Below are 27746 nucleotides of genomic sequence, written 5' to 3'. Positions count from 1 at the left end.
CAGACTAATGGGCAAATACTGGCTTCCAATTTTGGGAGGCCTGAGAGCTCTATACTTTTTAAGAACTGAATGTGTTTATTTTCTCTTCCAGGGTTCGTGGCACAATCATGCTATCACGGTCCATGACCAATGAGGCCATTGCAGTTCTGACACCAAATGGCATCAGCTTCCCCCAAACAGGGGGACCTAAACCCACCAACCAGAGGCAATACAACCTCAAGAAACAACTAAAGGCAGAGGTCAAAGTTCTTGGGGTAAGCCCAATTCGGAACGTGCTGGAATGGGATGGGGAGGGGGGTGGGGTACAGGAAAGAAACCGTAGTCTTTAGACTACGCCATGGTGGCTCTTAAGTTTTGCCAGAGGGACTCTGGGTTCGTGAGTAGTCCAATGGAAGCCACTTGTAGAGCCATCCAAACCTTCCCCAGACGTAAGATGATATTAAAAATGTTTTTCCCCTCTTCTGAATACTAGCAATTGAGTCTTTGTTGATGTTTCCATAGTTTTGCAATAGCACACTCCTCTTTTTATAAAAAATCACTTTCTTTTTTTATTGTTTTTAATGTTTCATTTATTTTTAGTAGAGAGAGAGAGAGAGAGAGAGAGAGAGAGTATGGGCAGGGTAGGGGCAGAGAGAGAGTGAGACACAAAATCTGAAGCAGGCTCCAGGCCCTGAGCTGTCAGCACTGAGCCTGATGCAGGGCTCGAACTCATGAACCACAAGATTGTGGCCTGAGCCGAAGTCAGACGCTCAACTGACTGAGTCACCCGGGAGCCCCCAAAATCACTCTCTTGAAGTGTAATCAGAGTACAAAAAGCCATATGTCTACATGTTTTACCAGAGTAATGGTGATAAATAATTCCATATTTTATGTATGTTTTTTTCTATGTGTTCACCAATTGCATGCTTAGGCAACCTGACTGATGTTTTTGAAGGGAATTTTTCCCTCACCACAAATCATGAGAAAAATAAACTTCTCTCCCCTCTTTTATCCTTCCCTTCTGAGAACAGGGATGATATGTGTCTTTTGTTAGCTTCTCTCCTCTCATGCATGATTTGCTAGAGCTCTGCGGACTGAAGGGAGGAGAGCTGGGAGGGATATATGTAGGACTGGAATTATCTCTGCAGTTATATGATCTAAGGCTGCAGAACCTAGGGGGACCCATTGCCTTGCCTCAAATACATGATCCTGTGGGGTACTACGAGGTTCGTGGGACATAATGTTTGGAAAACTGCTTGGCAAATATTCACAGGGCTGGAAATATCTGCGGCGGGTGTCAAGGAGGCAACCTTGGCCACTTGGAAGCCAAGATCCACAGCTGTAGGGACGTGGACTGGAGGGGTCAAGGAGCCGACCGGAGGGTCAGGTTCTCTGTTGTGTCCAGCAGGGTATGGGAGATGAGGGGAGGGACTTCCACATCACCAGTGCCAAGGCGGTGTGAGGGCTCTCAGATCGCCCCTGTTTCCATAAGAGACAGGAGAGTTGGTAGTAACAGAATGAGAGAGCCAGGGAAAACAGTCCAACACTGAGCCGGGAGCAAGGGCCATGAGCCAGAGAGGCAGAGATGCTCGAAGGCTTGCTGAGCACCTGCCAGATGGCCCGAGACTATAGTTTTCTGTGACACAGCAACATCTCCTCCAACATCTTCGTGGAGCCCCCACCCCAGACCTTTTACAGTGTCTGTATCCTTGCTGGGATCCTGATGGTGTGCAAGGACCCTGGGAGAGATAAAGAGGCTTTGCCTCTCCAAATGCTGACTTTAATCCTCTGTCTCCCTTCTTCTTCTTCCAACAGGCTATTCAGATCCTGTGCGGGGTGTTGGTGTTGAGTTTGGGGATCATTTTGGTATCTGTTCCGTCCTCTCCATCCTTTACCCCGGTGTTTTCCACCCTTTTGAAGGCTGCTTACCCATTCATGGGAGGCTTGTGTGTGAGTAGAGATCCTTAGGAGGACAAGCGGGGTGGAAGTGGGAAGAAGATGCCAGGAGGGCAGGCTGTGCACCTGTCAGCTCACTGTCTGCCGGGAGCAAGGGGTCAATGGTAGAACATGTTTCCCTGCGTGTATAGCCCAGGGAAGAGTTGAGTCGGGTGGGATAGCAGGAGTCACCTGATTCTACATCTATGTCTTGGTTGGCTCAAATAATCATTTCTTCTGAAGATCACCTTACTTTTCATCTCATCACCTTGATGATTTCACAAGTGGCTAACATTGCGTCTTCGTGTATACGTAGAAACTGACCTCACCGTTGTCTCTCCTTTCTGAGTAGTTTGTCATTTCTGGAACTCTGTCAGTCATCATGGAGAAAAAGTCAACTAAGCCTTTGGTGAGTATAAGAACTCCGACCCACTACTCATGGATCGAAATGAAATTTAGGGAGAACTCTCCAAGGTCAATGTCTCCACCTTGCAGGTTCAGAGCAGATATTTATCAGAGTCAGGAACTGAGTCTGGATTATCCATATTCCTGTCCAGTGCACCCTCCTCCGGTCACTGCATGCTCAGTCACAGACTTCATTCAGGGTACTGTCTTATACTCTAGATCAGTGCCCAGGAATCTATTCTAGAAAAAGTCTGCCTCCTTATAATGCCATTTTGATGGTGACTGGACTTTAAATTTAAGTCTTCAGTGACGAAGACGGTGACAGTGTTACAAAGAGGTCTATGTGTTGTGGATTCTGTCCAAACCCTTGAGAAAAGCCAGTCAAAATTGTTATGTGGGGAATTCTCTCTCATTCTTTTATCTATCTGATCTAAAACTCAATACTTTTGGTGGATCTGAGTATAAACTCTCGAGTCCTAAAAGGTGTCATTAATTATTGGTATTGGATAAAAAAAAAAAACAAATTTTCCTGCATTTAACTCTTCCAGGAAAGCCAGGATTGGGAGTGGCAGGGAGAGGAAAGATGATTGTAGGGAGGTTTCTAATCTGTAAAGTTTCACTAAATCTTCACTCAATCCTAGGTCCCTCAAGTAGTTTGATGTTGGGGGTCACATGTGAGAATGCCATAGAACAGAGAAACTCCATTTGGAAGCTCTGCTTAAAAAAAAAATCTCCTGAAGGCATCAGGAAATTAGAGTGAGTGCTCAGGACAATGCCAATCCCCCCCTCTCTCTCTCTTTCTCTCTCTCTCTCTCACTCTCTCTCTCATCAGACTTTAGAGGTTGATTACTCGGAACCCTTACCTAGCCCCCAAGCTGCTAGATCAGTGCTGTCCTATAGAATTTACTGGAATAGCAGAGATGAAGCAATCACACTGCCAGTCACATGTTGCAACTGAGAACAGGAAATGTGGCCAGTGAAATAGACAAACTGAACTTCAAATTTTATTACAGTTTACTTTAAATATAAGTAGTCCATGTGGCTAGTGACAACCGTATTGGATAATGTTTCTAGGGGCGCCCGGGGGGCTGAGTTGGTTAAGCATCCAACTCTTGACCTCACCTCAGGTCATGATCTCATGGTTCGTGGGATCAAGCCCCGCACTGGGCTCTGTGCCGACAGTGCAGAGCCTGCTTGGGATTCTCTCTCTCATTTCCTTCTGCCCCTCCCACACATGCACATGCTTGCTCACTCTCCCTCTCTCTCAAAATAAATAAATATTTTTTTTAAAGACTAATGTTTCTAGATTATCGGGGAAGCTTATGGGACCCTTACCCCAGAGAAAAGCAACACCAGAGTGAACAGAGCAGCAAACTCAAGGCCATGGGGGTGTGGGCTTTGGGTGCACTCAGGCTCACCAGAGTCATGAATCTTGTAGTGAATTCTACTGTGTTCACACATTATACCAGCCCTTTCTGAGGTGGAGGGAGAGTGCTGTCCCAGAACAAACCTAAATTATTCTAAGAAACCTATACTCTGGAAATCAGGTTATCGGGAGGCTCAGGAGCGTGCACCTTAGTCATTATTTTAGGGAATGGGGGTTAGGAGGAGAAAAATGCCCTGCCTATTCTCTACTGTGCCCCAAATCTCCAACTGCTGAGCCCCTAAAGGAAGAGGAACCTAGACAGGATTATGTGATATTCTAATTTGTGGCTACTGGGAGTTCCCTGGACCACACTCACCTATAAATATAGCTTTCAGGATCATCCTCGCTCGAGTCCCCTTTCCTGTGAGTTGGGGTAGAAGAGACCACATCTCTGAGCTCAGTGTATTTGTTGCCCTCACTCACTTCGTACATGTGGAAACGAGACCCAGAGTGGAAAATGGAACTGGGGAACGGAGCACTCAGGAAAACTGAGAGGGTCGTAGGCAAAGCTACTACCATGATGTCAGCTTCCTAACATCCAGTCTGACCTTCTGCCTCACCCTGCCACTCACGTGCTACACCATCCTCGGGCCTAAGACTAGAACTCTCTCTATATACTCCTTCATACAGAGCTCTGGGTGTGACCACTCATTCATACAGAGCCCTGGGTCTGTCCACTCCAGGGCTCACCTAAGCCTGACTGCACTATGTCCCCATATTCCTATCTGGGTGGGTGGGCGTTGAAGAAGGTGGGGTGCAAGGAGGAGCACCTTGCTTTGTCTGCCTCCTCTGTGTGGCTGATGCTTCCACCAGGGGTTTCTGGATGAGTTGGGGGAGAAAGAAATCACATCTGCCTTTGGTCATACCTTTTAGGGGATTCTGTAGACACGGCCTCAGGAAGCCCCGCCATCAGTCCTGGGTAAAGAATTCAGGAGAGGAATATTCTCTGTCACCTACTGAAGTCCTACGTGGGGAGAAACATTTCATTTATTCATTCACCTAGCCAAGATGTACCTTCTAGGTTCAGAGATGTTGCTAAGTGCTGGGGAGACATACAGGTTTAAGTCTACCCACGCTAGACTTCCTGAAGGACACAGATTAGAAAGTAAGGTTCTGCAATGCATTGGCAGAGAGGGATGGTAGAACATTGGTTGCTCATCGGAAGTGATTCTTAACTCAGCATTTGTCTGTCAGGTTCAGAGCAGCGTGGTTGCAAACATTCTGAGCTCTCTTTGTGCTCTGGTGGGTTTCATTCTCCTCTCTGTCACGTTGGATGCTGTGGATCCTGCCTTTCGGAAGTGTACCTTCAACAAAGAGCAAAGAAAACCTGAACGGACCACATTTAACTATTATATTAACCCATATATGGACAAAGAATGCATCACGGCCAAAACCACTCTGACTGTAAGTATTTTTTAGATGGGTTGTTCCAGTCATATGAGGTTTCTGAAAGCCTTGACTTGTCGTTACCCCTTCTTTTGAGAATCTGTCTAACTCTTTCCGGGTTGGGCATCTGGGGGAAGGCCAAGGCTCCGTCTTCCCAAAGAGGGGGGCACTGCCCGACTGAGATGACAGGGTAGGCTCTGGGGCAGTGAAATGGAGTAGAACAGGCAATGACAAATAAAGGTGATAAGGAAAAGCTAAAACTTACCTTGATAGGGTTTCTTAATAATCAAAGTAATTCTGTTGTTAGAGTCATAAAATAGGAGTTTGCCAAACCAAAAATCTTGGCACGTGGAAAGGTAAATTCAGAAAGGCAAAGACAGCAGGAAGATGTAAGTGATCAGGAAGCATGGAAAGTATGTGTACTAGGGTGTTAACTTGGCCTGAGCAGACATCAGGCCGAGCACTGAGAAGTAGAGGGTAGGAAGTGTGACCCTGGAGGTGAGGACTTCTCCTTCCGGTGACCGCAGTGATGAACAGTATTGATCGAGTGAGAAAGCAGCATCATTGCTCTTTGTTATACCTTACAGAGGTGGAATTTATTAAATTGAGAAATATATATAGGAGGATGGAGAATGGCAACTGATAACAAATTGCCACTGTTAGGGAAAAGAAAGCAATGAAGTTTAGCTAATAGAAATAATGTCTTAGGTTGGAGCATTGAAGGGTATGTGTGTGGTCAGAAAACCCTGAGAAAGACGCGAATAAAGGGGCTCCAGAATATCTGTTGTCCTGCAGTCACAAAAGTGGGTGATGTCAAGGACACAGCTGGAGGCTGGCCAGAGCTGGTCAAGCACGTGCTTGCACACCACTCCTTATGGAGCTGGCCCAAGGAACTTGCTTCTCTCCAGGTTCGTGATATGATCATGGGGAAAAGGTACCTGCAAATGAGGTTGGCAGTAATTGACATAAACCCACACTTGGTGGAGCCAGCTCATGGTGAGAATCATCCTGGAGAGAAGTTGAGGAGGGATTTGTATAATGAATAAAGTATGAATTGGTGAGGGATAATTTTGCTTTATAAATAAAGGGACTATGGTGAGCTTGCTTGCTAGGACAATTTCTCGTTAACGTCCACGAGTTGCGTTTCCTCTTCCACTGTGTGTAAATAGACGAGAAGCCTGTGCAGTCACATTTGCTCTCCTGTCCTATCATCTCGCGGGGTCTGCATGAAGGCTGCCTCAGGACAGAAATGGTAGAACCTAGTCTCTTGGTGGAGCATCTTTTTTGAGTTGGTTGGCTTTGTCAGTGAGGGTGGCGGCTTTGTTTATGCTGTGTTTATTGCCTTGATTGTTCTTTCTAACCCTCACAGACATCAAGAAAGGCTAAGAAAGCCCATCCAGAGGGGGTGTTAATATTGACTTTCACAAAGGACTTACACCAATGAGGTCAAAACCTCATTGGTTCTCAGATCCCCCTGAGAAGGAAGTATCATGGTGCACATTTGATAAATGAGGAAACAAGCTAGAGAAGTAGAGACTTCGGGCTCACTCAGCTGCTTAAGCGGTACAGGTGAGGCTGAGGCAAGACTGGGAGCTGGCCTTTCCCAGCCCTGGGAGTTATTATACCACTAGCTGCGTCAACGATGTAATCAGATACAGCTATGTCTCCGAGCGAGATGTACGGTGCACAAAGTGGATTATGTGTAGCTGATGTAATTACAGTTCATCCTCCCTCTCAAGGGTCTAAATAAGCAAAGGGGTTAAACTAAGCCAGTTGCTAGGCTGGACAGGAGCAGTGTGCTCTTCACTCTGTGATGGTTGAGGCCTTCATCCCCACAGTCGCCGCCCAACAAGGGATGAGGGCTTCAGTTGACTCAAGCACCGCCAATCTTGTATTTCCTCCGCTGCAGGGAACTCTGTCTGTGATGCTGATTTACACGGCGCTGGAGTTCTGCCTGGCTGCGCTCTCTGCCGTGATTTGGTGGAAAGAGGCTCACTCTGACTTCCCTGGGGTGAGTGTGCTGGCCGGCCTTCCCGAGTCCTGCCAGGTGTATTTCAGGTTCAGGGTTGTGTTGACTGATGTCAGCTAGGGTGACTGACGGGCTGGCAGTTGTCGGTCATGAGATACACATCGGAGCTGGTTTGATGGGGATGGAAGACAGATGAGGAAAGCAGATAACGACTGGGGAGCTGACTGGCCGAGGGTCAACCAAATGGAATGGTTGAACCTGAAAAATGGACCGGTTCGGTCTCCTGTCTTGTAAATGCAGAAACCTGGAAGTTAAGTGGCCTGCCTGGCATTGTGTGTGAGTCCGTGCTGTGCTTGGGTCCCTAGAACTTGGCTTGTGTCTTCCCTAGACAGCTCAGTTTCCTTAACAGTCTTGACTCAGTGAAAGATATTTGCACATGACTGCATTTGGCAAACGTCCTTTGCTCTGGCTTCACCTTCCTGTGATCTTCAAATTCTTTTTTCACCTAAAAGATACTTTTAAAAACTTGTTGTTTCAAATTCCATGGGACAGCACCCTCCCACCACCATAGACTCACAGCTTCATTTAACCAAATTAAAAAGCCTTGATTTATCCAAAATTTTATTACAGAAAGCAGGATGAATACTGAGCTGATGAGCAGCACTTATTTAAAGAGCTTAATGACATGCTACACTCATCTTGTATAACACACATGCACACACACACACACACACACACACACAGATTGGAGGAAATGACATCGAGAGATGTATATATTAAGCTGAACCTTAGTGAAGTCTGAAGAACTAACATATTTTGTTTCTTTTAGCGTGTGCTTTTCCTGCCTCAGAGTTGCAAGAATAAATCCAGCACACCCTCAAAGGCATTTGGTGACCCTGGATACGAAGAACTAGTAACTTCTTAGGGGAAATAGTCGTCAGAAATTTGGCTTTATGATACTGTATGAAGACCAGCCAGAGAAACTCAAGAAAGCAAAGTTTGAGTTCCCTGAAATGTAGCGTTTAGGTAATGAGCACTGGAAATGTATATGTTTGTTTTCTTGTTGCTGAATATATGTGCTCAATAGGGGGGGGTCTTGGTTTGGCATTAGGTAAAAGCACAGATGTGTAAGTTACCATCGACTAGACCGCCAAATAGTCAGACATTTAGCAAAAACCTAGATAGGATTGTGTGATTTAGTGATCATGCCGAAGTAAAGGAGACAACTCTTTTCTGTCCCCCTTAATCGCCAACAGGAGTTAACTGACTTACGGTGGTGTTCCGACTCTTTCATAGTAGACAGTAGTGTTCCCTCACAGGATTTTACTCATCACTACATGTAGACAAGCCCCCTACAATTAAACCTCAGGAGCTCTGTAAGTAATTGGCTTCAAAATAAAATCTTTATTTGATTTCTGTGATGTGTATTTTATCAATACCACCAAACAATTAACTCAATTCTACCTGGAGATAGCATCTAACACTACAGGTTAAGGGCTCAGTCCTATTAGACTGTGACCCTACCACCCTCTTCCCACTTCAGATGCCAGTAGCAGGCCCAGATTGTCACCTGAGCTTCTGGCCCACTGGCTATAGGTAGAGGTTCCCAAGCCCTCCTTAGTTCAACTAATTTGCTAGAGTGGCTCACAGAACTCAGAGAAATGTTTCACTTACTATTACCAGTTTATTATAAAAGGATATAACTCTAGAAAATCCATAGGGAAGAGATACAGAGGGCAAGGAATGGGAAAGGCTGTGGAGGACCACTCTTCCCAAATCTCTTTGTTTTTACCAAGAAGCTATCCCAATCCTGTTCTGGAGTTTTATGGAGGCTTTGTTACATACCCATGATTGATTAAATCACTGCCCATTGGTGATAAAACTCAATTTTTACCCCCTCTCTTCCCTCTCTTCTTTCCAGAGGCCAGGGGGGTGGACTGAAAGTTCCAATCCTCTCATCAATCATAAGGTGGGTTTCTCTGCTTGGGGAGGGTCCCCAACCTATCCTTGGGTTCCCTGAGGGCTTTTCCCAAAGCTAGACTTCTCTTAGCTTTGACTCCTTTCTCAGAAAAGGCAGCCAGCCCTTTAGGCAACACTCAAAGTCACTTCTTACCATTGGTTCAACATAACCAGCATGTTAACCACCTGTGTCTTTTAAGTGGCCACGCCCCTCCAGCCTGAGTGAAATGAGATTGGCGTCTACCTTGAGATCTGAAGATGTATTGAAAACACGTGTGTTTCACATAGAAAATGCTCCGTTGAGTTTTATTTTCAATTTTCTTCCACCACCGCCACCCCCCCACCACCACCAACTTTTTCCCTTACGCCAACTTGATTCTCTAAACAATTTGAATCTCTGTCTGCCTCTGGATTTTGAAACTGATTAATCTCCTAAGATCTTTCATTCCTCCAAGAGTGTCTGTACAGGGCTCTAAACAGAGAATCTCAGACTGCAGCAATTTATTTTCTCTTCCTTTTGCTGCCAAGGAAGATTTTAGAATTAAAGGCATTTTTCAGAGCTTCTGCACAGGTGACTCTACTGACATCCAGTGGTGATAAAGAGAAATGCTTTCCCTCCCCACCCCTGCCCCGCCCCCGAGCCCCCCAAATAAATAGAAAAGGCAAGCCAGGGTAATAATTCAGTGTCCATGGAGAATTTCCCTGTGGGCAGCTAATATGACAGTATAAAATCACACCTGCAAACTTTGTCTGCATATGTCATCAGTGAGAGGGGACAATGCATCTTTTGGAAATAATTTATTATTTGTATCTTCAAAAAGACACGAACCATTACTATAAGAAGCTAGAATACCTATATTCTTGTTTTTTTCAATATATGAAGTTTATTGTCAAATTGGTTTCCATACAACACCCAGTGCTCATCCCAAAAGGTGCCCTCCTCAATACCCATCACCCACCCTCCCCTCCCTCCCACCCCCCATCAACCCTCAGTTTGTTCTCAGTTTTTAAGAGTCTCTTATGCTTTGGCTCTTTCCCACTCTAACCTCTTTTTTTTTTTTCCTTCCCCTCCTCCATGGGTTTCTGTTAAGTTTCTCAGGATCCACATAAGAGTGAAAACATATTAGAATACCTATATTCTTATGAAATAAAATAGGCCTTAATATGAGACATTATTAGAGAGAAAGAGGGATATTTTATCATGATAAAAGGGTCAACAGAGCAGGAAGAAACAAGGGTAAATGAAGGTGTAATTAACAGCAGAGACCCCCAAATATAGGAAGCCAAAACTGACAGAATTGAAAGAATTCAGCAACTGCAAGTGGGTTTCAATATTTTATTCTCAATCATTGATACGAAAGCTAGACAGAAAATCAAGAAGGAAATAAAAGACTTGAACACTATTAACCAACTTAACTTGATGCACATATATATATAAGATAAATCTTAATATAGGGGCACCTGGGTGGCTCAGTCGGTTAAGCGTCTGACTTCGGCTCAGGTCGTGATCTCACAGTTCGTGGGTTGGAGCCCTGCATTGGGCTCTGTGCTGACAGCTCAGAGCCTGGAGCCTGCTTCCGATTCTGTGTCTCCCTCTCTCTCTGCCCCTCCCCTGCTCATGCTCTGTCTCTCTCCCAAAAATAAATAAATATTTTTAAAAATCTTAACATACTATAATATATATTATTTGTAGTAATGCATTTGTTATACAACAATAGAAAACAAATATAGATCATATGCTGGAACTTAAGACAATAAATTTTATAAGATTGAAATAATATAAAGTTCTCTGAACAAAACAGAATTAAACAAGAAATCAATAGCAGAGAGACTTTGTGGAATCCCCATATAGCTGTAAATTTAAATCACTCATTTCTCAATTGACTATAGGTCAAAGAAATTAAAAAAAAAAGAAATTGGAAAATATTTTAAATTGAATAAAAAAGAAAACATCAAATGTATGGGAGACAGCTAATCCTGGACCTAGAGGAAAATTTATAGCTTTCAGTGCTTATATCAGAAGCAAAAATGTCCCAAATCCATAACCTTAAGCCCCCTCCCATGAAACAGGAAAAAGAGAGAGAAAACTAAATCCAAAGGAAGGAGAAAAAAGGAGGCTAGAGCACAGAAAAATAATGAAGAAAGACTAAGGAAAGCAAAGTTAGTCCTTTGAAAATGCCAGGAAAATTAACAAACTTCAGCTACACAGACCAAACAGAAAGGAGAGAGAAGACACACATTATCAAAATCAGTTATGGAAGAGGAGACCCATCACCAACTCTACAAAAATTAAAAGCATTATAAAGCCCTTATATATAATTCCGAACAATTTTATGCCAGCAACTTACACAAATAAATGAAACTGTGAGATAGACATAAATTACCAAAACTGATCCAAAAAGAATTAGAAATATATGGATGTATCTATAGCAAGTGAAGAAATTGAAATAATATTCAAACACTTTGCCACCAAGAAAAGCTCAGACCCAAATAGCTTCACTGGAATATATCAGATACTTAAAGAAAAATAATAACAATCCATTATAAACTTCTTCACAAAAGAAAGGAGGCGGGGGGCGCCTGGGTGGCTCAGTCGGTTGAGCGTCCGACTTCCGCTCAGGTCATGATCTCATTGGTACGTGAGTTCGAGCCCCGCGTCGGGCTCTGTGCTAACAGCTTAGAGCCCCGAGCCTGCTTCAGATTCTGTCTCCCTCTCCCTCTGTCCTTCCCCTGCTCACGCTCTGTCTCTCTCTGTCTCTCATTAATAAATAAACGTTTAAAAAAAATAAAATAAAAAAAAAAGAATGAAAGGAGGGGACGGTCTCAGCTCATTCCATGAGCCAAAGCCAGACAAAGACATTAGAAGAAAGGAAAGCTACAGAATAATGTGCCTCAAGACTGCCATTTTTTTCCCATTCTCCTGAGGTCACAAGGGCAAAGTCAAATAAGATGCCCATTCTGGTGATACCTCTTTTATCACAGTGTCAGTCATAACCCAGGCAAGAGGCATCTCACCTGGGGGGCTTGTTTCATAGAGTCTTTGTAGAGCCATTCTGAAGCCGCCAGCTTTTGAGGTATTTCCATGGCTTCAGTAGGCGTTGACCATCACAAGGCAAAGGAAGGACAGTAGAGCATTTGCCCTCTTTTGAGTGTAAATGATGCACTTCTCCGTTAGTCCATTATACACTAAATTCTTAGGAGCCGTTTTTATAGATGTAGACAATTGATCGGTGTGATTTGTCCCGGTTCCTTTGGCTGGCGCTCCTCCTACTGGCCAAAGAGGGAAAAGCTCACTCTTGGTCTTGTTAAGCAGGAACACTAAAAAGGAATGTTCAGCTGACTTGCCATTCTTTTGCAGTTCCTTAGTCATCCATTTTGCTAGATCCTCAGGTCAGGTTTCTATCATTTCCATATTATACCGGGAAGTCCTATTATCAGCAAATGATTTTAAAGCCTGTGCCACCTCAAACCGAAGGGGTTCAGTAACCACCTGGGCATTCCCTTTATCAAAACCACCCTTTTTACTTATAAATAAATCCTTAGCAATATTTTTAGTTAAAGACGAATCTGGGTCTTCAATGCAATGTCACTTCTGATGCCCAATGTTCCAGTGGTAGCAGTTAGGGTTTAATTTCTTTTTATTTTTTTAAAAAATTTTTTACATTTATTTTTTTTTGAGAAACAGAGTGAGACAAAGCGTGAGCAGGGGAAGGGCAGAGAGAGAAGGAGACACAGAATCTGAAGCAGGCTCCAGGCTCTGAGCAAGAGGTCAGCACAGAGCCTGATGCGGGGCTCAAAACCAGGAACTGCGAGATCATGACCTGAGCGGAAGTCGGACGCTCAACTGACTGAGCCACCCAGGCGCCCCGGGTTTTAATTTCTAAAGAAGACTCATAGGATCCAAATGGACTATGCGTCCCACTTTAAGATCTATTTTGCAGGACTAGGACACGATATAGCAACAGCGTTAAACTAAAAATGTGCGTTCCAGCTAATGACTGCCTCATTGCAAGGGGTCCATAATGACGGGCTTGTGTTCCAATTGCCCTCCCTTTCCCCCTGTGATGCACGTTTGTTTTTGATAAGGAATCCCAACAGAAAACCTCAGGACCAGGACCAAATTGTATTGGTTTGGGGGCTTCTTATACTTGGCTTGTCACATGGGCATGTTATTGCAACCAGCCCCAATAACATACCATTCTGTGGTCTCGCTGAAGCCACATACACATCACTAGTCACACTGTTATCAATAAATAATGCTGACAAGCTGGCACAAGCCACCCAGAAACTCCTCAGACCCCTGGTTACAGAGCAACACAATGAATCCATGTGTCCATGCCTTGACTAAGGGTCAGTGCCCCACAGGTACTCCCGAAAAACCTCTCAGGTCTATTTCAGGCTTGCTGAAATTAACCCCAACAACACAGGCATGGGTTTGGACAGACTTGGTTTGACTAATTACTCCTTGTGTGATCTTGGATCAATTCTCAGCTTCCTTTTTTTTTTTTTTTTTAATTCTAATATATAGATAATAAGCAGATCCTTGTGTCTGTCATGTAAGGACTGAAAAAGAAATTCTGAGCACTATTCACTATACCTCTGATAAACGTTGGATCTATAGGTATCACACTCAGATGTCTGAGATAAGGAAAAGGAAACATTTTAGCCTTTCAAAGGCATACTCTCAGCAAGAAGAAAAAGCATTTGGCAGAGGAGAGGCCAGCGTTTGCAGGCATCTTTTTTGGTAGGGGCGCTTTAGAACGGAACTAGAATTAAACAGAACTATTAATATAAACGTGAATCAGGGAGTTTGGGTCTAAATAAAAGAATCAAGTGGAAACCGATACAGTGGAATATGCACCATCAGAAGAGTTCAGAAAGCTGTTATCTCTGTTTCTGAGCGTGGTAGATTGTTGATTATCTTCTGATAATATTAAGGCTAGCTTATCTTTACCGCCCTTATATCTAACCTAAAGTTGGAAATAAAGAAGCCTAGAGTAACAATTCTACCATAACAATCCTTCTCCACAGAGGGCCAAGGGCAGGGGGCAACTCCATGAAAGATATGAAACACAAGGTTGCAAACCAGAACAGCTTGCTACTTAAAACCCACCGGCAGCCTGGGATAGACATCAAGGTAGGTGCAGCTCATTTTTGGTTGTATATATTCTGGCTGAATTTGGCAATGATTCCGGGCTTGAGTCTGGGCTGGGGATAGGCAAAATCCCTGGATTGGGAGCAGATCCAAGCTGGAAGAGTGAGGATCCAGGGAGGGGAGGAGACAGCAGAAAAGTCTTTCTCTGCCAGCTTGGCAGTGGCTCTGTGGCAGTATTTTCTCTTACTGTCATTTGTTTTACTAAGGATATATGCACAGATAATATGATTACAAATATGTTATCTATTGCCCAGGGTCAGCTTTTTGCTTCATTTGCTTCAATGTTATAAAATTAAAAAAAAATTAATAAAACTTTGTAGGCAGAGTTGGAGCCTCAGCCCTGAGCCGCCAGCTCATTTTCCTTCCTTCTGAACTCAGAGACAATCATTATTTTTCCCTTCCCATCCATGTAAGACTTTTACCACATGTAGGTATATGCATGTTCATACACATGAGAGGACAAGGTTTTATTTACTTTTTTTAACGTTTATTTATTTTTGAGACAGAGAGAGACAGAGCATGAACGGGGGAGGGTCAGAGAGAGGGAGACACAGAATCTGAAACAGGCTCCAGGCTTGGAGCTGCCAGCACAGAGCCCAACGCGGGACTCGAACTCACGGACCGCGAGATCGTGACCTGAGCCGAAGTCGGACGCTTAACCGACTGAGCCACCCAGGCGCCCCTTACAATTAGAGTTTTGAAAAATAAGATTATCTTCTTCATCAGAGGCTGAATATGACTTTTTTTTTTTTTTTAACTCTTGAGATACACAGAAAGGTTTACACGGAGGCAAGTGTGTGATGGAAGTAATTCAGGGAGCTTTTAGAGCAACATGCACCACCCTTAATTTCTGTCCGTCCTTTGCATTGGAATTCATAATTTACCCATTAAAGTGTTACTTGTTTCTGTTTTACAAGGTCAGCAATAGATTCCAATCTTCCTTTCATTGTTTACCATTAATTCATTTAAAAAGTAAAGGATGTTCTCCCGTTAGATGCCGAGAGATTGTTCTAGATGCTGAAGAAACAGAGATCAAGAAAACCTGGTATACTAGGATGTCAGCCAGAAAATGAAACATTTTGCTACTACTTTTTATATTTCACTTGAAATATTCTGCAGTTCATTTCATCGTTAGAAGAGAGGTGTTTCACTGAGGGTGTCATAACCCGATAATCCAGGTATTTCTAATGACATTGTAAATAGATAAAACCTTTTGGCATGGAATTTAGGATGTGTAAGACTTGCTCTTATCCTTATGCTTTGATCCAATAATCCCACAAAAGGGAATTTATTAATATGAATGTTAAAGGGATACTTATTTACAGTAACAAAAATAGGTCACTTAAAACATATATGGCATCTGGGGGCACCTGGGTGGCTCAGTCCGTTAAGCATCTGACTTTGGCCCAGGTCATGATCCCACGATTTGTGGGTTCGAGCCCTGCATCGGGCTCGTGCTGACAGCTCAGAGCCTGGAGTCTGCTTTGGGTTCTGTGTCTCCCTGTCTCTCTGCCCCTTCCTGGCTTGTGTTCTCTCTCTCTCAAAAATAAATAAATAAAATTTGAAAATATACATATATGGCATCTTGAAAATGCTTAATAGATCATACCATTATTCTTTTTTAAAATATTGTGCAAACAGAAAAGTGATAATTAACAGACACTTGGATAGATTTTTAATATATAATGTGAAGTGTAAAACATTTAGAGACAAAGGTGCACATAAACCATAATTAAACTCTCAAAAACCATTTATGTGTATCAGCAAAGACTTGGAATGAAGGCAAATATTGCTAGTTGTGTGTGGTTAATGTACCTTTATGTGAACTTTTCTCTGTTTTTTCAAAATCTTATAATGCAGTCATTATGTTAAATACAGAAAAATAGTATGGCTTTGTGAAGAAAAAAAGTAATGTAGGCTTAGAGGAAAAGACCAATTGAGTGAGATCCATTCTGTTCTATTCTAAAAATTCATCATATGGAAATTTTAGGCAATGATACAAAGAATTCATAGGAAAGCTTAAATTGCTCTTTTCTGAGGAGAAAAGAAACGAACTGGAAACGTGCATCACGTTGCAGATTATTAAATAACTTCGATGAATTGTCTAACATGACGTGAGAAAATCCTTATGAGGTCACAGAAACGTTGCTATTCCTAAATCACAGCTGAAGAAATAGAAACTCGGAGAATGTACCTGAATTGTCCAAAGACACCGAGCAAATAACAGGAAGTCGCGATTCACGCAAGGGTGTGCCTGACCTTAAGGTATGCATTCTTCCAGTCCAATCCACAGCTCTTTTTTGCAGATATGTGAGAAACAACGGAGGCGTCCGCTCTACAGTGGTGAACATCTTGGGCTTCTAGAAAGTGTAAGGAAGCTGTCCAAGCCCCCGTGGTACTATTTTCCCATCCCTGCCTGTCTCCCACTGCTGTGGTCCAGAATTCCATATTCCGTTGATTCCATCCTGGAGGGCTGCAGAACCGCCCCCCCCCCCCCCCCCCCCCGCATCCAGGCGTCAAGTACAGGTCTCTTACAGAATGAGTGATGCCGTTGCTACCGAGGGGACTGCTGGGGGCATTTCAACAAATGAAATTCAAAGTGCGCAGGTGGGACGAGCAGACGCACCCGATTTAGCTCAACGTGTACACAGCAAGCTGCGTGATTTCCTTAAAAAGAATCTGCAATCCCTGGGTGTAAGTTACCTTTAGCCCTGTAGACGTTAGGGGGTGAGTATGGAAAATTAAATGGTCTACAACTTTATTGGGGGTGAATTATTTTATGCCAGCTCATAAGACTGGGTAAAAAGTGGGTAGGAAAATATATCTGGGAGTACACTTAGGTCAGATGTTTTGCTTTGAAGGTGTTTCAGGCTCCCAGAGTTCAAATGGGATGTTTGTGCCCAAATATAATAGCCCCATGAGGTAATATCCATCCACAGGGCCTGGGAAACCAACACCTTTTTTTTTTTTTTTTTTTTTTTTTTTTGGATTTCACTCTTCCGAGGATTATTTTTAAGACCCAGTGAAGGTGGAAAAGATAAAAATGCGATTCATATGTGGCCTTGGGATCGAGGGAGAAAAGTCTGGAATGTAGAGAGTTTTTCCACTTCACTTCCCCCCTGTATTCTATTTTTGTTCCTCCAGGTAGCTCAGATAATGATTGGCCTGAAATGTTTCTTATTTGGGATCATTGAGATTTTTCTTTACTGGCACTCTGACTTCAGGAATCTTTTATTCTGCTTTTATATTGGTTACCCGTTCTGGGCTGCAGCATCTGTGAGTATATCTGTTTGAACTACTTTGGGAATCAAAGAAGTTATTTAGAACTTGTAAATAAAGGAAAAATATATGTAATTAGTTTATCCTCGCTTTTTGTAGACAATAGCTGAGACTCCTTTTTAGACTCTGTTAGAGGCACTGTGCCAAGTAGATAGGGAATTTGTTAGGAGAGAAAGTGACGAAGCAGCCTCAGGACCAATTGTAAGTGTTTGGAGAAAAAAAAAAATGCTCCTGAGTCCCATGCTCCCTCCTTTGAAGGGAGAGATCATTCCTACTTGAGAGGATCCAGGTGTACTTTAGATAGCAAATGAGGGGCACCTGGGTGGCTCAGTCGGTTAAGCATCCGACTCCGGCTCAGGTCGTGATCTCACGGTTTGTGAGTTCGAGCCCTGTGCCGGGCTCTGTGCTGACTGCTCAGAGCCTGGAGCCTGCTTCGGATTCTGTGTCTCCTCCTCTCTCTGCCCCTCCCCTGCTCATGCTCTGTCTCTCTCTGTCTCTTAATAATAAATAAACGTTTAAAAAAATTAAAGAAAGCAAATGAACTTTCAGGTTGGAATAAATTGGGATAGGTCAGGATGGGGGTAGGATGGGGGTGTGTAGGGCAGAATCATCCATCCTATCCAACTCTATCACGGTCAATGGCATCTACCTTGAGTTCTTGCCTCACTTTCTCTCCACGTCAATATTCTTCCATCCACATGCCCCAAATGGACACACATTCAACTTGGTTCGATTCAATGCGTTGTTCTTTAGGAATATTCTTTTGGACTGGGAGAGATGTGGGGTTCAGGTTAAGTCATCCAAGGTGGAGGTGGGTGATGTGGATAGGAAAGCGTTCTCCCCCATTAATGTCTTTCCTGTCTTATGAACAGTTCATCATATCTGGATCTTTGACCATCTCATGTACAAGAAAACAAACAAAATTTCTGGTGAGTATCAGTTTCCCTTTTGCTCATTTAATGAGTTAACAAGAACAGTTGACTCTGACTCTCTACAGGAGGCCAAACCAAAACAAGATTTGGATATTCCAGTCTATTTCGTTCACTTGCAACTTTTTCTTCAATGATCTATTTCATTGGCTTGCAACTTTTTCTTCAATCATCTGTTAATTCTTTAGAAAATGAGACATACACTTAGCTTTTTTAAGAGAAGAAATTATCCAGGGGTGCCTGGGTGGCTTAGTTGGCTAAGCGTCTGACTCTTGACATCAGCTCAGGTCATGATCTCATGGGTTATGCATTCAAACCCTGTGTCAGGCTCTGTGTTGACAGTGCAGAGCCTGCTTGGGATTCGCTCTCTCTCTCTCTCTCTCTCTCTTCCTCCCTCCCTCCCCCACTTGCTTTCTATCTCTCTCTCAAAATAAATAAAAATTAAAATTAAAAAAAGAGGAGAAAGTATCCAACTGTCTGAATTTTAGCCTAGTAAGAAGCAAAAGAGGGGGGTCTTTACAGATAGATCCTTGTTTCAATGGTTGAAGAGACGCATTTTGGAAGGCTAAGATGGAGAGGGGTGCATGTTTGTGTTTGTATCAGGGAGCTTCTAGTTCAGGGTGGACATATTGAAAATCACTCCTACCAGTGATATCAGAACAAACAGAACCCCCATGATGTTGGCTCCATGGGCTTTCATTTCTGGAGGATCACTTCTTCCCTTCTCTCCCATGATGTAGAGTGGCTTGCCAGAAAACTGCTTCAGTAAAACAGGAAATTGAATTCCTCATGAAGGATCCCTTACCTTAGCCCATAGAGCCAGGGCATGCCTCCAGGGTACTGCAGAAGATGTGTCTGGAAATACAAAAGGCCCTGAGTATTTCCATTAAAGGCTTTATTCTCTTCCAGATCGAAGTCACTATTGGAGCTAACATTATCAGCACGCTACTTTCAAGCACTGGGATAATTCTTCTCTCCGTGAATTTAGTTGACATAGTCTTACTTGAATGCTGGGAGTTACCGGCATGTTCGTTGGTTAAATCTTTTATAACTGTAAGTACTAATTTGTTGGATGGTGTCTTCACACGTGATGTTTGTTTTCAGCTACCTCAGCCCTCAGCGACTAAAAGCCTATGATGAAGTTTCTAAACGTTGAAAAGTGATAGGAAAACAAATAAATATAAACATGACATTTGTTTTAAAAAAAAAGTGAAACAACCTGATTTCAGAATTGCAGAATTATGTGTGTGCATTTCTGTGTGTCATTTTAAGAACACGTATTCTTATTATTCCAGATTTTCTCTGATGAACATGGGCTGTTCTAAAAAAAAATGATAAAAAGACTGCTCACAGATCAGTGTGCCCAGAGAGGAGGGACCTGATCTGGAACATTGAGGACTGGCCTATGGATTTCTGGTAGTGAAAATGATACAAAATTTGGGAGCTGGTCTGAGTCATTTTAATGTTAATTTAAAAGATCAATGGAGGGGCGCCTGGGTGGCTCAGTCAGTTGAGCATCTGAGTCTTGATTTCAGCTCAGGTCATGATCCCAGGCTCATGGGATTGAGCCCTGCATCGGGCTCTGCACTGAGTGTGGAGCCTGCTTGGGATTCTCTCTCTCTCTTCCTCTGCCTCTCTCCCCATGCTCTCTCTCTATCTCTCTAAAATAAAAAAATTAAAAAATAAATAAAAAAATAAAAGACCAATGGAATGTTAGTAAATCCATCCTTTCTGTGAGTAAAGTTGAGTCACATGATGTGTGTATGTGTATGAATGTGTGTGTGTGTGTGTGTGTGTGTGTGAGAGAGAGAGAGAGAGAGGGAGAGAGAGAGAGAGAGAGAGAGAGAGAGAGAGAAAAGTCCTGGTGTATTCAGTGTTTGACCAATGCGTGTGAAAAAAATGGCTGAAATAGGAGTAACTAACTCTAGAATGTTAAGGGAGTTCTTTTGCAGAGCTCTGCCATTTAGAATTCCTATAACTCATATTTGTTTCTGTAGGAGTTTATTTATGGTTGCTCGCTGAGACAAGGTTTGTGCCAGATCCAATATTGTGTCTCAATGGAACGGGCATATCTTAGATAGGAAGTGCATTGTCCTCAAAATATCCACTAACCCTGGCCCCTTGCCCCCCCCCCCCCCCCCCGGACAACCAGGATGAGCACATTGCAGACTAAAGCTGGTTGGGGAAATCTTAATTCTTGCCCTTCTCTTCTGTAGAATATTGTGATCCTTCAAATGATACTGACTTGTGTGCAGATTTTTATTTCGTTCTCACTCTGTGGGCTCACTTATACCGTGGATGGCAATGAGATCAGCTGGGTGAGTAGCCTTTTTTATTGAGAAGGTGAGGAAGCATTTAAAGCATCACAAAGAATCAGATGTGTTAATAGTTAACTTCAATCTCTGGTTGTATAGAGAATTGGCAAAAACAACAACAACAGCAAACACCCCCCCAAAACCCTCTTAATGGCAAGATGGGAGATGGGAGGTTAGAGAACAACAGTTACATGTTACATTCACCAGCCACTCCATTTTCGAAATATTCCTTTGCACAGATACTTCATTCATAGTCAGTTTCCCTCATTCACTCACACATGTATTTCTTACTCATCCATCTAAAGTATACTGAACATGTATTACATTTACTGTGTTGGGAGATGGGGAAACAGTGGCTTTTCCCATATCTTTAACAAGTGGATGTCATAATAGATCGAATAAATACTTAAGGAAAAAAGTAGCAGCCAAGTAAGAGATACAATAGCTCTAGGAACACATAAGTGTGATTTTGATATTAATTCCATACCTCATAATTTTTCATGGAATCCCATCAGTCATACACACCCCAACATGTCAATGTGCTCACACGCACTGACGTATTCATACGTGTATATGTAGTCTCCCACATCACCACATGTGCGTTCCTCCATATTTATTCTGCAAAGCCCTCGTAAATGGTTGGCCTTTGCTACATGCAAAATGTCATACTGATATTTCTGTTTCCATGTCCCTAGGACAAAAGTCAGGGGGACATATCTCATTGTGTTCACGGATAGCATTTTATCATTTTTTATGGAATGACTGTCTCTCTTGCTACTACTCAAATCCCTGTAGATGCTGGCACGGACTGTTGGCTACATAAATACCTGACAAGATCACCGAAAAAAAATGTATTTTACGGTGGTTCCAGACATGGCTAGAATTGCCCTATCTCTGCCTAGGCTGTTGTGAAAACATTGGCCGGCCAGGGTGTTTCAGCTTTGGCATTGTAGACATTTTGGAATGAATAATTACGTGTTGAGGGGTGGGGGGGGGGTGGGAGGAGGGGACATGATCTGTTTAGCAGCATCCCTGGCCTCTACCTGCTCGATGTCAAAAATTTCTCCCACCCCCAATTTTGGCAACCAAAATGTCTTCAGACATTGCTAAATATCCCCTGGAGGGTAAAGGTACCACCAGTTGAGGATCAGTGGGCTATACAGAGCACTGCAGCAAAAAACTTACAAGATCAAATAAAAATCACTGAAAATCTGGTTGAAGTAATTGTAGATGTTGTGATGTCCTATTTCTAGGCTTCTGCACTAAGTTGCTTGATCAGATCACATTCTGAAGATCCTTATCAAGACTTACTGACTCAACCTGAAACTTACGAAGATTTAGTGCTTCAAGACATAGACCAGGTTCACTCTCATCCATGAGACACCATTGAAACATTTTTTACCACACCAGGGCATCTTGGATCCATGATGGCAACCAAAGACAGATCTGCTAGGAATCTTCTACAAATCCCCTGCTCCCCATGTCTTTTATTACGCACTTTCACATACACAGACACAATTAGCACGGATATGTGCTTACTTTGACAGGTGACCAGCAAATACTAATATTAGCATTCCGTGGCCTAATAGACCTCTTTTCATTGGGACGGTATTACCATTTTTGAGCCAATTTCAGTTCTTAGGCCTCAGAGAGGAATTTGTTGTTACCCACTTACTCCTTCCTAGAAACTGTACTTCCCTCTGGGTTGACAGTTTATTCAAGTGAAAAATCTTTGTGCAAATAGTTTGGGTGAGTAGTGGCATACCATCTGACACTGGGTCCAATCTAAGTTTCTTTGACTGTTGAATGTACTAGGTCTCCCTTGCTTGTGTCAAGGTGAACTTGACAAAATGTAATGCGATACAAAATGCACACTCTAATGTATGACACATAGTAAAAATCTAATGCAACCTCATTATTACCTGAATGCTGATTTAATCAACCTACCGCTCAATCTTTTTTTTTTTTTTTAATGATGTTGCTTTCTTCTTGGTGACTGGGTATCATGGTGTTTTTTTTGTTTTTGTTTTTGTTTTTGTTTTATAAGGCACTATCCAGGGTTTGGTTTATCAAAGGCAAATTTTTTGAATTAGGGTTTGTGTGTCTATTTTTTAAGAAGCGAAGAAAAACATCAGTAGGGAGGAAGAGAAGATAGAAGATAGTCAAATGAAGATAGCAGGGGTAGCCTGCTCAGGCTGCCATAAAAGAATACCACAGAATCAACAACGGAAATTTATTTACTCATAGCTCAGGAGGCTGGAAGTCCAAGATCAAGGTATCAGCTGGGTTGCTTTCCCTGAAGCCTCTTTTCCTTGTTTGCAGATGGCTGCCTTCTTGCTGTGTCCTCACATGGTCTTTCCTGTGCATGTGTCTGTGTCCTAACCCTCCTGTGATAAGGACACCGGTGACAATTGGATTGCATAAAATATGGCTTCATTTTATCTTAATTAGCTCTTTAAAAGACACTATCTTCAAATACAATCCCCTTCTGAGGTATTGAGCATCAGAACTTCAACATATACACTTTAGGAGGACACAATTCAGCCCATAACAAGAAAATGCAACCAGTAAAATATACCTTAGCGAGCCAGTTCCAACTGTATACGAAGTGGATCTTAGTTTAGAAGGAAAAATCTAGGAACTATATTTATATATCAACTCCTAGCTGTCGCTATTTAAAAGCTGTTCTCAGGAATTATTAATTCCCTGGCAATATCTTCCTGCCATGTACATATGTAAGACCTACCTCTCTGGGGTTGGAGAAAGTCCTCAGGCAAAGAATCAAGAGTGTGCTCTAGAAACAAGGCCTGTGGGACATGGGTTGGTCAGTGACCAGTGTTGGCCAAATCATGTCCTGCTCAACTACACTCATTTCCTACGCTAGAGCCTTTTTTCACATGAAAACTTCTCAAAAAAAAAAAAAATATTGCAATAGAGGAACAAACAATGGTACCCACAGCTACAGTTGTTCTGAAGCTTCAATAGTATCCATCAATTCCTTCTTTTAAGCTCCATTTTAGATTCCACGCACCCTCACTCAGTACTTCTGATTGTCTCAATTTCTTCTCCATTAGGACAGCCCAGACATTCTCCTTTGAGAGGTCTGAGCCTCTGGTTTCATGCCTCCTCCAGGCCATGGTTGTTCCATTTACCTATTTGTGGTTATTACGAGACATGGAAACATCAGGAGGCATCCTGGTGAATCCCATGAGTTCCTGACATAATCCTTTACACCCCTGTCACTTAAGAGCAATACTAATTCCTCGAAGAAAGTGAGTTCTATAGAGTACCTTCTTTCATTTTCTTCTGATTCACTGGTTTGAAGATTCCAAAATGACTCACTGTTACTAGTTTTGGTGGAACCCTTACGATGTACCTGATAAATGCCTCACCCCTGCCTCATAGGAACCAACACTCTACTTCAGCAGAGAATAAACTTCCGGGAAAAGCATAAACTTTACAAATGGATCACTGGGATATTTCTTGAGAGGGGTCACCGTATTCTATCCATTAGGGTTATAACAATACATAATAGCCACTGGCTCAGAGATACATATAGCCGTGTAAAGGACAAAGCCCCAACTCCCCAGAGTATGACAGAGTCTTGCAGTATATTTAAGAAGTCATTCTGGCATTCTAACAGGAAGAAATTAAGAACTTCTGTTCATCAAAGGACACTCTTGGGACAATGGAAACAGAGGCCACTGACTGGGGGAAAATATTTATAAAACATATATTTGATAATAGTCATGTATCCAGGATACATAAAGAACTCTCCAAACTCAATAACAAAATAGCAAACAACCCAAGTAATACATGTGAAAAATAATTGGATGTGCTGAATCTTCACTTCACCAGAGAAGATGTAGCAATTAGAAATAAGCACGTGACAAGGTACTCAAGATCACTGGTTGTTAAGAAATGCGAATTAAGACCATGAGATTCTTTTATACTCCTATCAGAATGGCTAAAATGAAAAAGACTGATCATAACAAGTATTGGCAAGAATGTGGAGAATAGAAACCTTCATACGCAGCTGGTGGGAATGTGAAATGGAAAACATTCTGGCAGTTTCTTAAAAATCTGAACACATACCGATGACCCAGATATTCCACTCTTGGGTAAATACCCAAGAGAAATAAAAGTATATGTTAACACAAAGGCATATGTACACAAACGTTCATAGCAGCTTTATTCGTAATAGCTTTCAACCGGAAACACTCCAAGTGTCTGTTAACAAGTAAGTGAATACACAGATTGTAACGTATCCAAACAGAGGAATGCTACCACCAAGCAATAAAAAGGAATGAACCGTCCGCAGACAATGCAACATGGATGAATCTCAATATAATTACACCAAGTGAGAGAAGACAGAAAAAGTACATGCTGTATGATTCCATTTATATAAAATAGCAACAGAAAGCAGACCAATAATTTATGGTAATGGGGATGGGGGTGAGGAGGGGCAGGAAATTTGGGGGGAGTGATGTTTCTGTTCATTATCTTGATTGTGATGATGGTTCATGGTTGTGTATATAAGTCAAAACTTTTCGCATGGTAGTCTTAAAACAATGATGGTGTTTTATACACCAGTTGTACCTCAATAAAGAGTTTTGTTCTGTTTTTAAGACATTATTCACAGGCCAGAGGACTCTTCCTCCAGGAAGCAGAAGCCGGAAGATAGATAGATGGCTAAGATGAAGACAGTTCTTCAGACAACTTTTCTAGCTGCCTTTACTCTCATGAGAATCAGTGCTCTCTTTACAGAAATTCAGAAATCACCCCTTGTCACTTGTAAAACTAAGAACATGCTCTTTCCTGGCAAGTGAGAAACCATTACCATCTGGTTGGGTAGCTTCAAAAAGTTTGGATTCAGGCTCCTAGTCTTCCTCATATTACTAGACCCCGATTGCTCAGTCCTGTGTTTCTAGCTTTCTGTAATGGAGATTAGGTTATATCAGGTTACACACAACCCATCCACTCCCCCGATCTAGAGGGTGAGATCTTATCACACCTCGCTTTAGTTCCCTAAACTCATCTCCTGCTAGAGGAAAACAGCTCTTCTCCAAATATCCAGACAACAGGGAGGAGCTATCTCTGCCCCAGGACTACTCACTCAGGGTGGGTCTCCACCAAGCATGTTATTGACTCTCTAAGAGAGCAAGAAGTGGAAATTAGCTTGATTCTTTCCCCGGTCCTGCAACCAAGAGATGACAAATGCTACTTTTAAATCTTCTGTGTTCCTTAGTGCAGATGAGGTACGCTGGAAGGTTCCCCTTTTAGGGCCTAATCTGATTGTGAGTGTCAGATGTATATATAAGATTATTAACTCTCGTGAGCAAATCATGCCATCCATCAGCTACAGAATATTTCACAACCAAGTAAACAGGGCATACTAATCTTCTTAGATATCTTCTATCTTTGGACTGTCCCTTGAACCAGGCCTTCTTGCAGCCTTGATCGTTTATAGAGTTTGAAAGATACAACAACTCAATTAAGAGTAAAACAAACCATTAATCAGAGGTCCCAGTTACAGCTATCTATCTAAAATGGGAAATGTTGGGGCGCCTGGGTGGCTCAGTCGGTTAAGCAGCCGACTTCGGCTCAGGTCATGATTTTGCGGTCCGTGAGTTCAAGCCCCGCGTCGGGCTCTGTGCTGACAGCTCAGAGCCTGGAGCCTGTTTCAGATTCTGTGTCTCCCTCTCTCTGACCCTCCCCCATTCATGCTCTGTCTCTCTCTGTCTCAAAAATAAATAAACGTTAAAAAAATTTTTTTTTAAATTAAATGGGAAATGTTTGCAAAATGAAAATTACTAGAGGAAAAAAGTCAAAACAAAACAAAACAAAGGCAAAGGGGTATTTCTGAAGACCTAGCATTCTGGAAATCAAATGGGGTTTCCTTAAGAAATAATGAATAATATTGAGGACCAAGATTTGTCCTAAGGAGTTCAAATCTATTAAATGAATCAATGCTCACAACTCTTATCCGACGACAGTGCCTATAAACAATGCTTTTACCAGTTAGGAACAAGAAATCTAGAGAAGTTAAGTGCCTTACACATGGTATGCAGGAAGTAAAAAATGGTGTGCTGAGGGTAGACCCTGAAACAGACATATGGAAGTCTAACTCCTTACACATAATAGAAATTCATTTCTCAGGCACACAATAATTCACATTGAGCACCCCTAGCCAGAAGCAGCTCTTCCCCAGGTTGTGACCCAGTGACCCTGACCTCATCCATCTGGCCTTCACCATTCCTTAGAACCCTATACGTATGTGTAGTAAACCGTAAGGAAGGCACAACAGAGGAGGTCACCATGGGAGTCCATGCTCCAGACCTGTCAGTAATGTTCCAGAATGAGGTCTTAGTATAGAACTGCCTGCAGAGGATGCTAAAATGTAGTTAACTCTGTGTCTAGAATGGACGGCAAAATAGACTCTGAGCAAGAGCAAGTTTTCTCCACCACCTCTAATTCTGTTGGCAAAATTACCCACTGGCATTTTCCCATCTCAAAACATACTCACTCTTCTCATCAAAGGAAACAACTCCACCCAGTCAACGTACTCGTCCTGAGAACCGGAACCTTTGGGTGTATGTAGTCTGCTTCATCTGTTCCAGTTGTTATTCCTCACAGTCAGAGACCTCTGAATTAAAAAACAGCACACCAACAACAAATCCGTTTATTTTCCATCACCCCCTACTCTAATTCGTGTATAGTCAAGGGTGGGAAACGACAGTTCCAAAAAGGGAGGAATGGGAAACATGCAGACGTCCTTGGTCTACAAGAATAATGGAACTCTGTAGGGCCAGTGTCATGACCGTTCCCTATGTTGTCAGTGAACAAGGTTGACTGTAGAGAGCCTGCGTCAGTGTGGAATGTGCTTCTAGTCCATCGTCTCCTAGGGCCCCGGCTTAAGTGTGGGCTGGATATAAACCCAGTCACTCTGACTCTGATCCTATTACAGGAAACAAATAACAGGCACAGGTACATATTGATCTCAGGAACG

At 42.6% G+C, this 27746-nt stretch overlaps 2 protein-coding genes across 3 annotated transcripts; both read left to right on the top strand.

Annotated features, from left to right (window-relative positions):
* The first annotated feature begins 107 nt into the window (after nt 1-107).
* LOC122200613 (membrane-spanning 4-domains subfamily A member 6D-like) lies at nt 108-8458 on the top strand. The gene is made up of 6 exons (XM_042906323.1): nt 108-254; nt 1795-1929; nt 2267-2323; nt 4940-5149; nt 7041-7142; nt 7930-8458. The coding sequence occupies exons 1-6, from the start codon at nt 108-110 to the stop codon at nt 8023-8025; spliced, it is 747 nt and encodes a 248-aa protein (XP_042762257.1). The 3' UTR covers nt 8026-8458.
* A 598-nt stretch (nt 8459-9056) lies between these two features.
* Nucleotides 9057-22661, top strand: LOC122200105 (high affinity immunoglobulin epsilon receptor subunit beta-like). Of its 2 annotated transcripts, XM_042905550.1 has the most exons (9): nt 9057-9069; nt 14091-14196; nt 16380-16479; nt 16741-16908; nt 17359-17490; nt 18366-18422; nt 19332-19475; nt 20639-20740; nt 21991-22661. In XM_042905550.1, exons 4-9 carry the CDS (start codon nt 16753-16755, stop codon nt 22114-22116), a joined length of 717 nt encoding a protein of 238 aa, XP_042761484.1. In that variant the 5' UTR covers nt 9057-9069; nt 14091-14196; nt 16380-16479; nt 16741-16752; the 3' UTR covers nt 22117-22661. The 2 variants fall into 2 exon arrangements, with proteins under 2 accessions (XP_042761484.1, XP_042761483.1); XM_042905549.1 differs by lacking the exons at nt 9057-9069; nt 14091-14196 and having other exon boundaries at nt 16297-16583; nt 16752-16908.
* The last annotated feature ends 5085 nt before the right edge of the window (nt 22662-27746 follow it).

This window comes from Panthera leo, chromosome D1, assembly GCF_018350215.1.
Source record: "Panthera leo isolate Ple1 chromosome D1, P.leo_Ple1_pat1.1, whole genome shotgun sequence".
NCBI lineage: Eukaryota > Metazoa > Chordata > Mammalia > Carnivora > Felidae > Panthera > Panthera leo.
The sequence above is the reverse complement of the archived record's forward strand: the minus strand, read 5'-3'. Positions and strand labels throughout refer to the sequence as shown.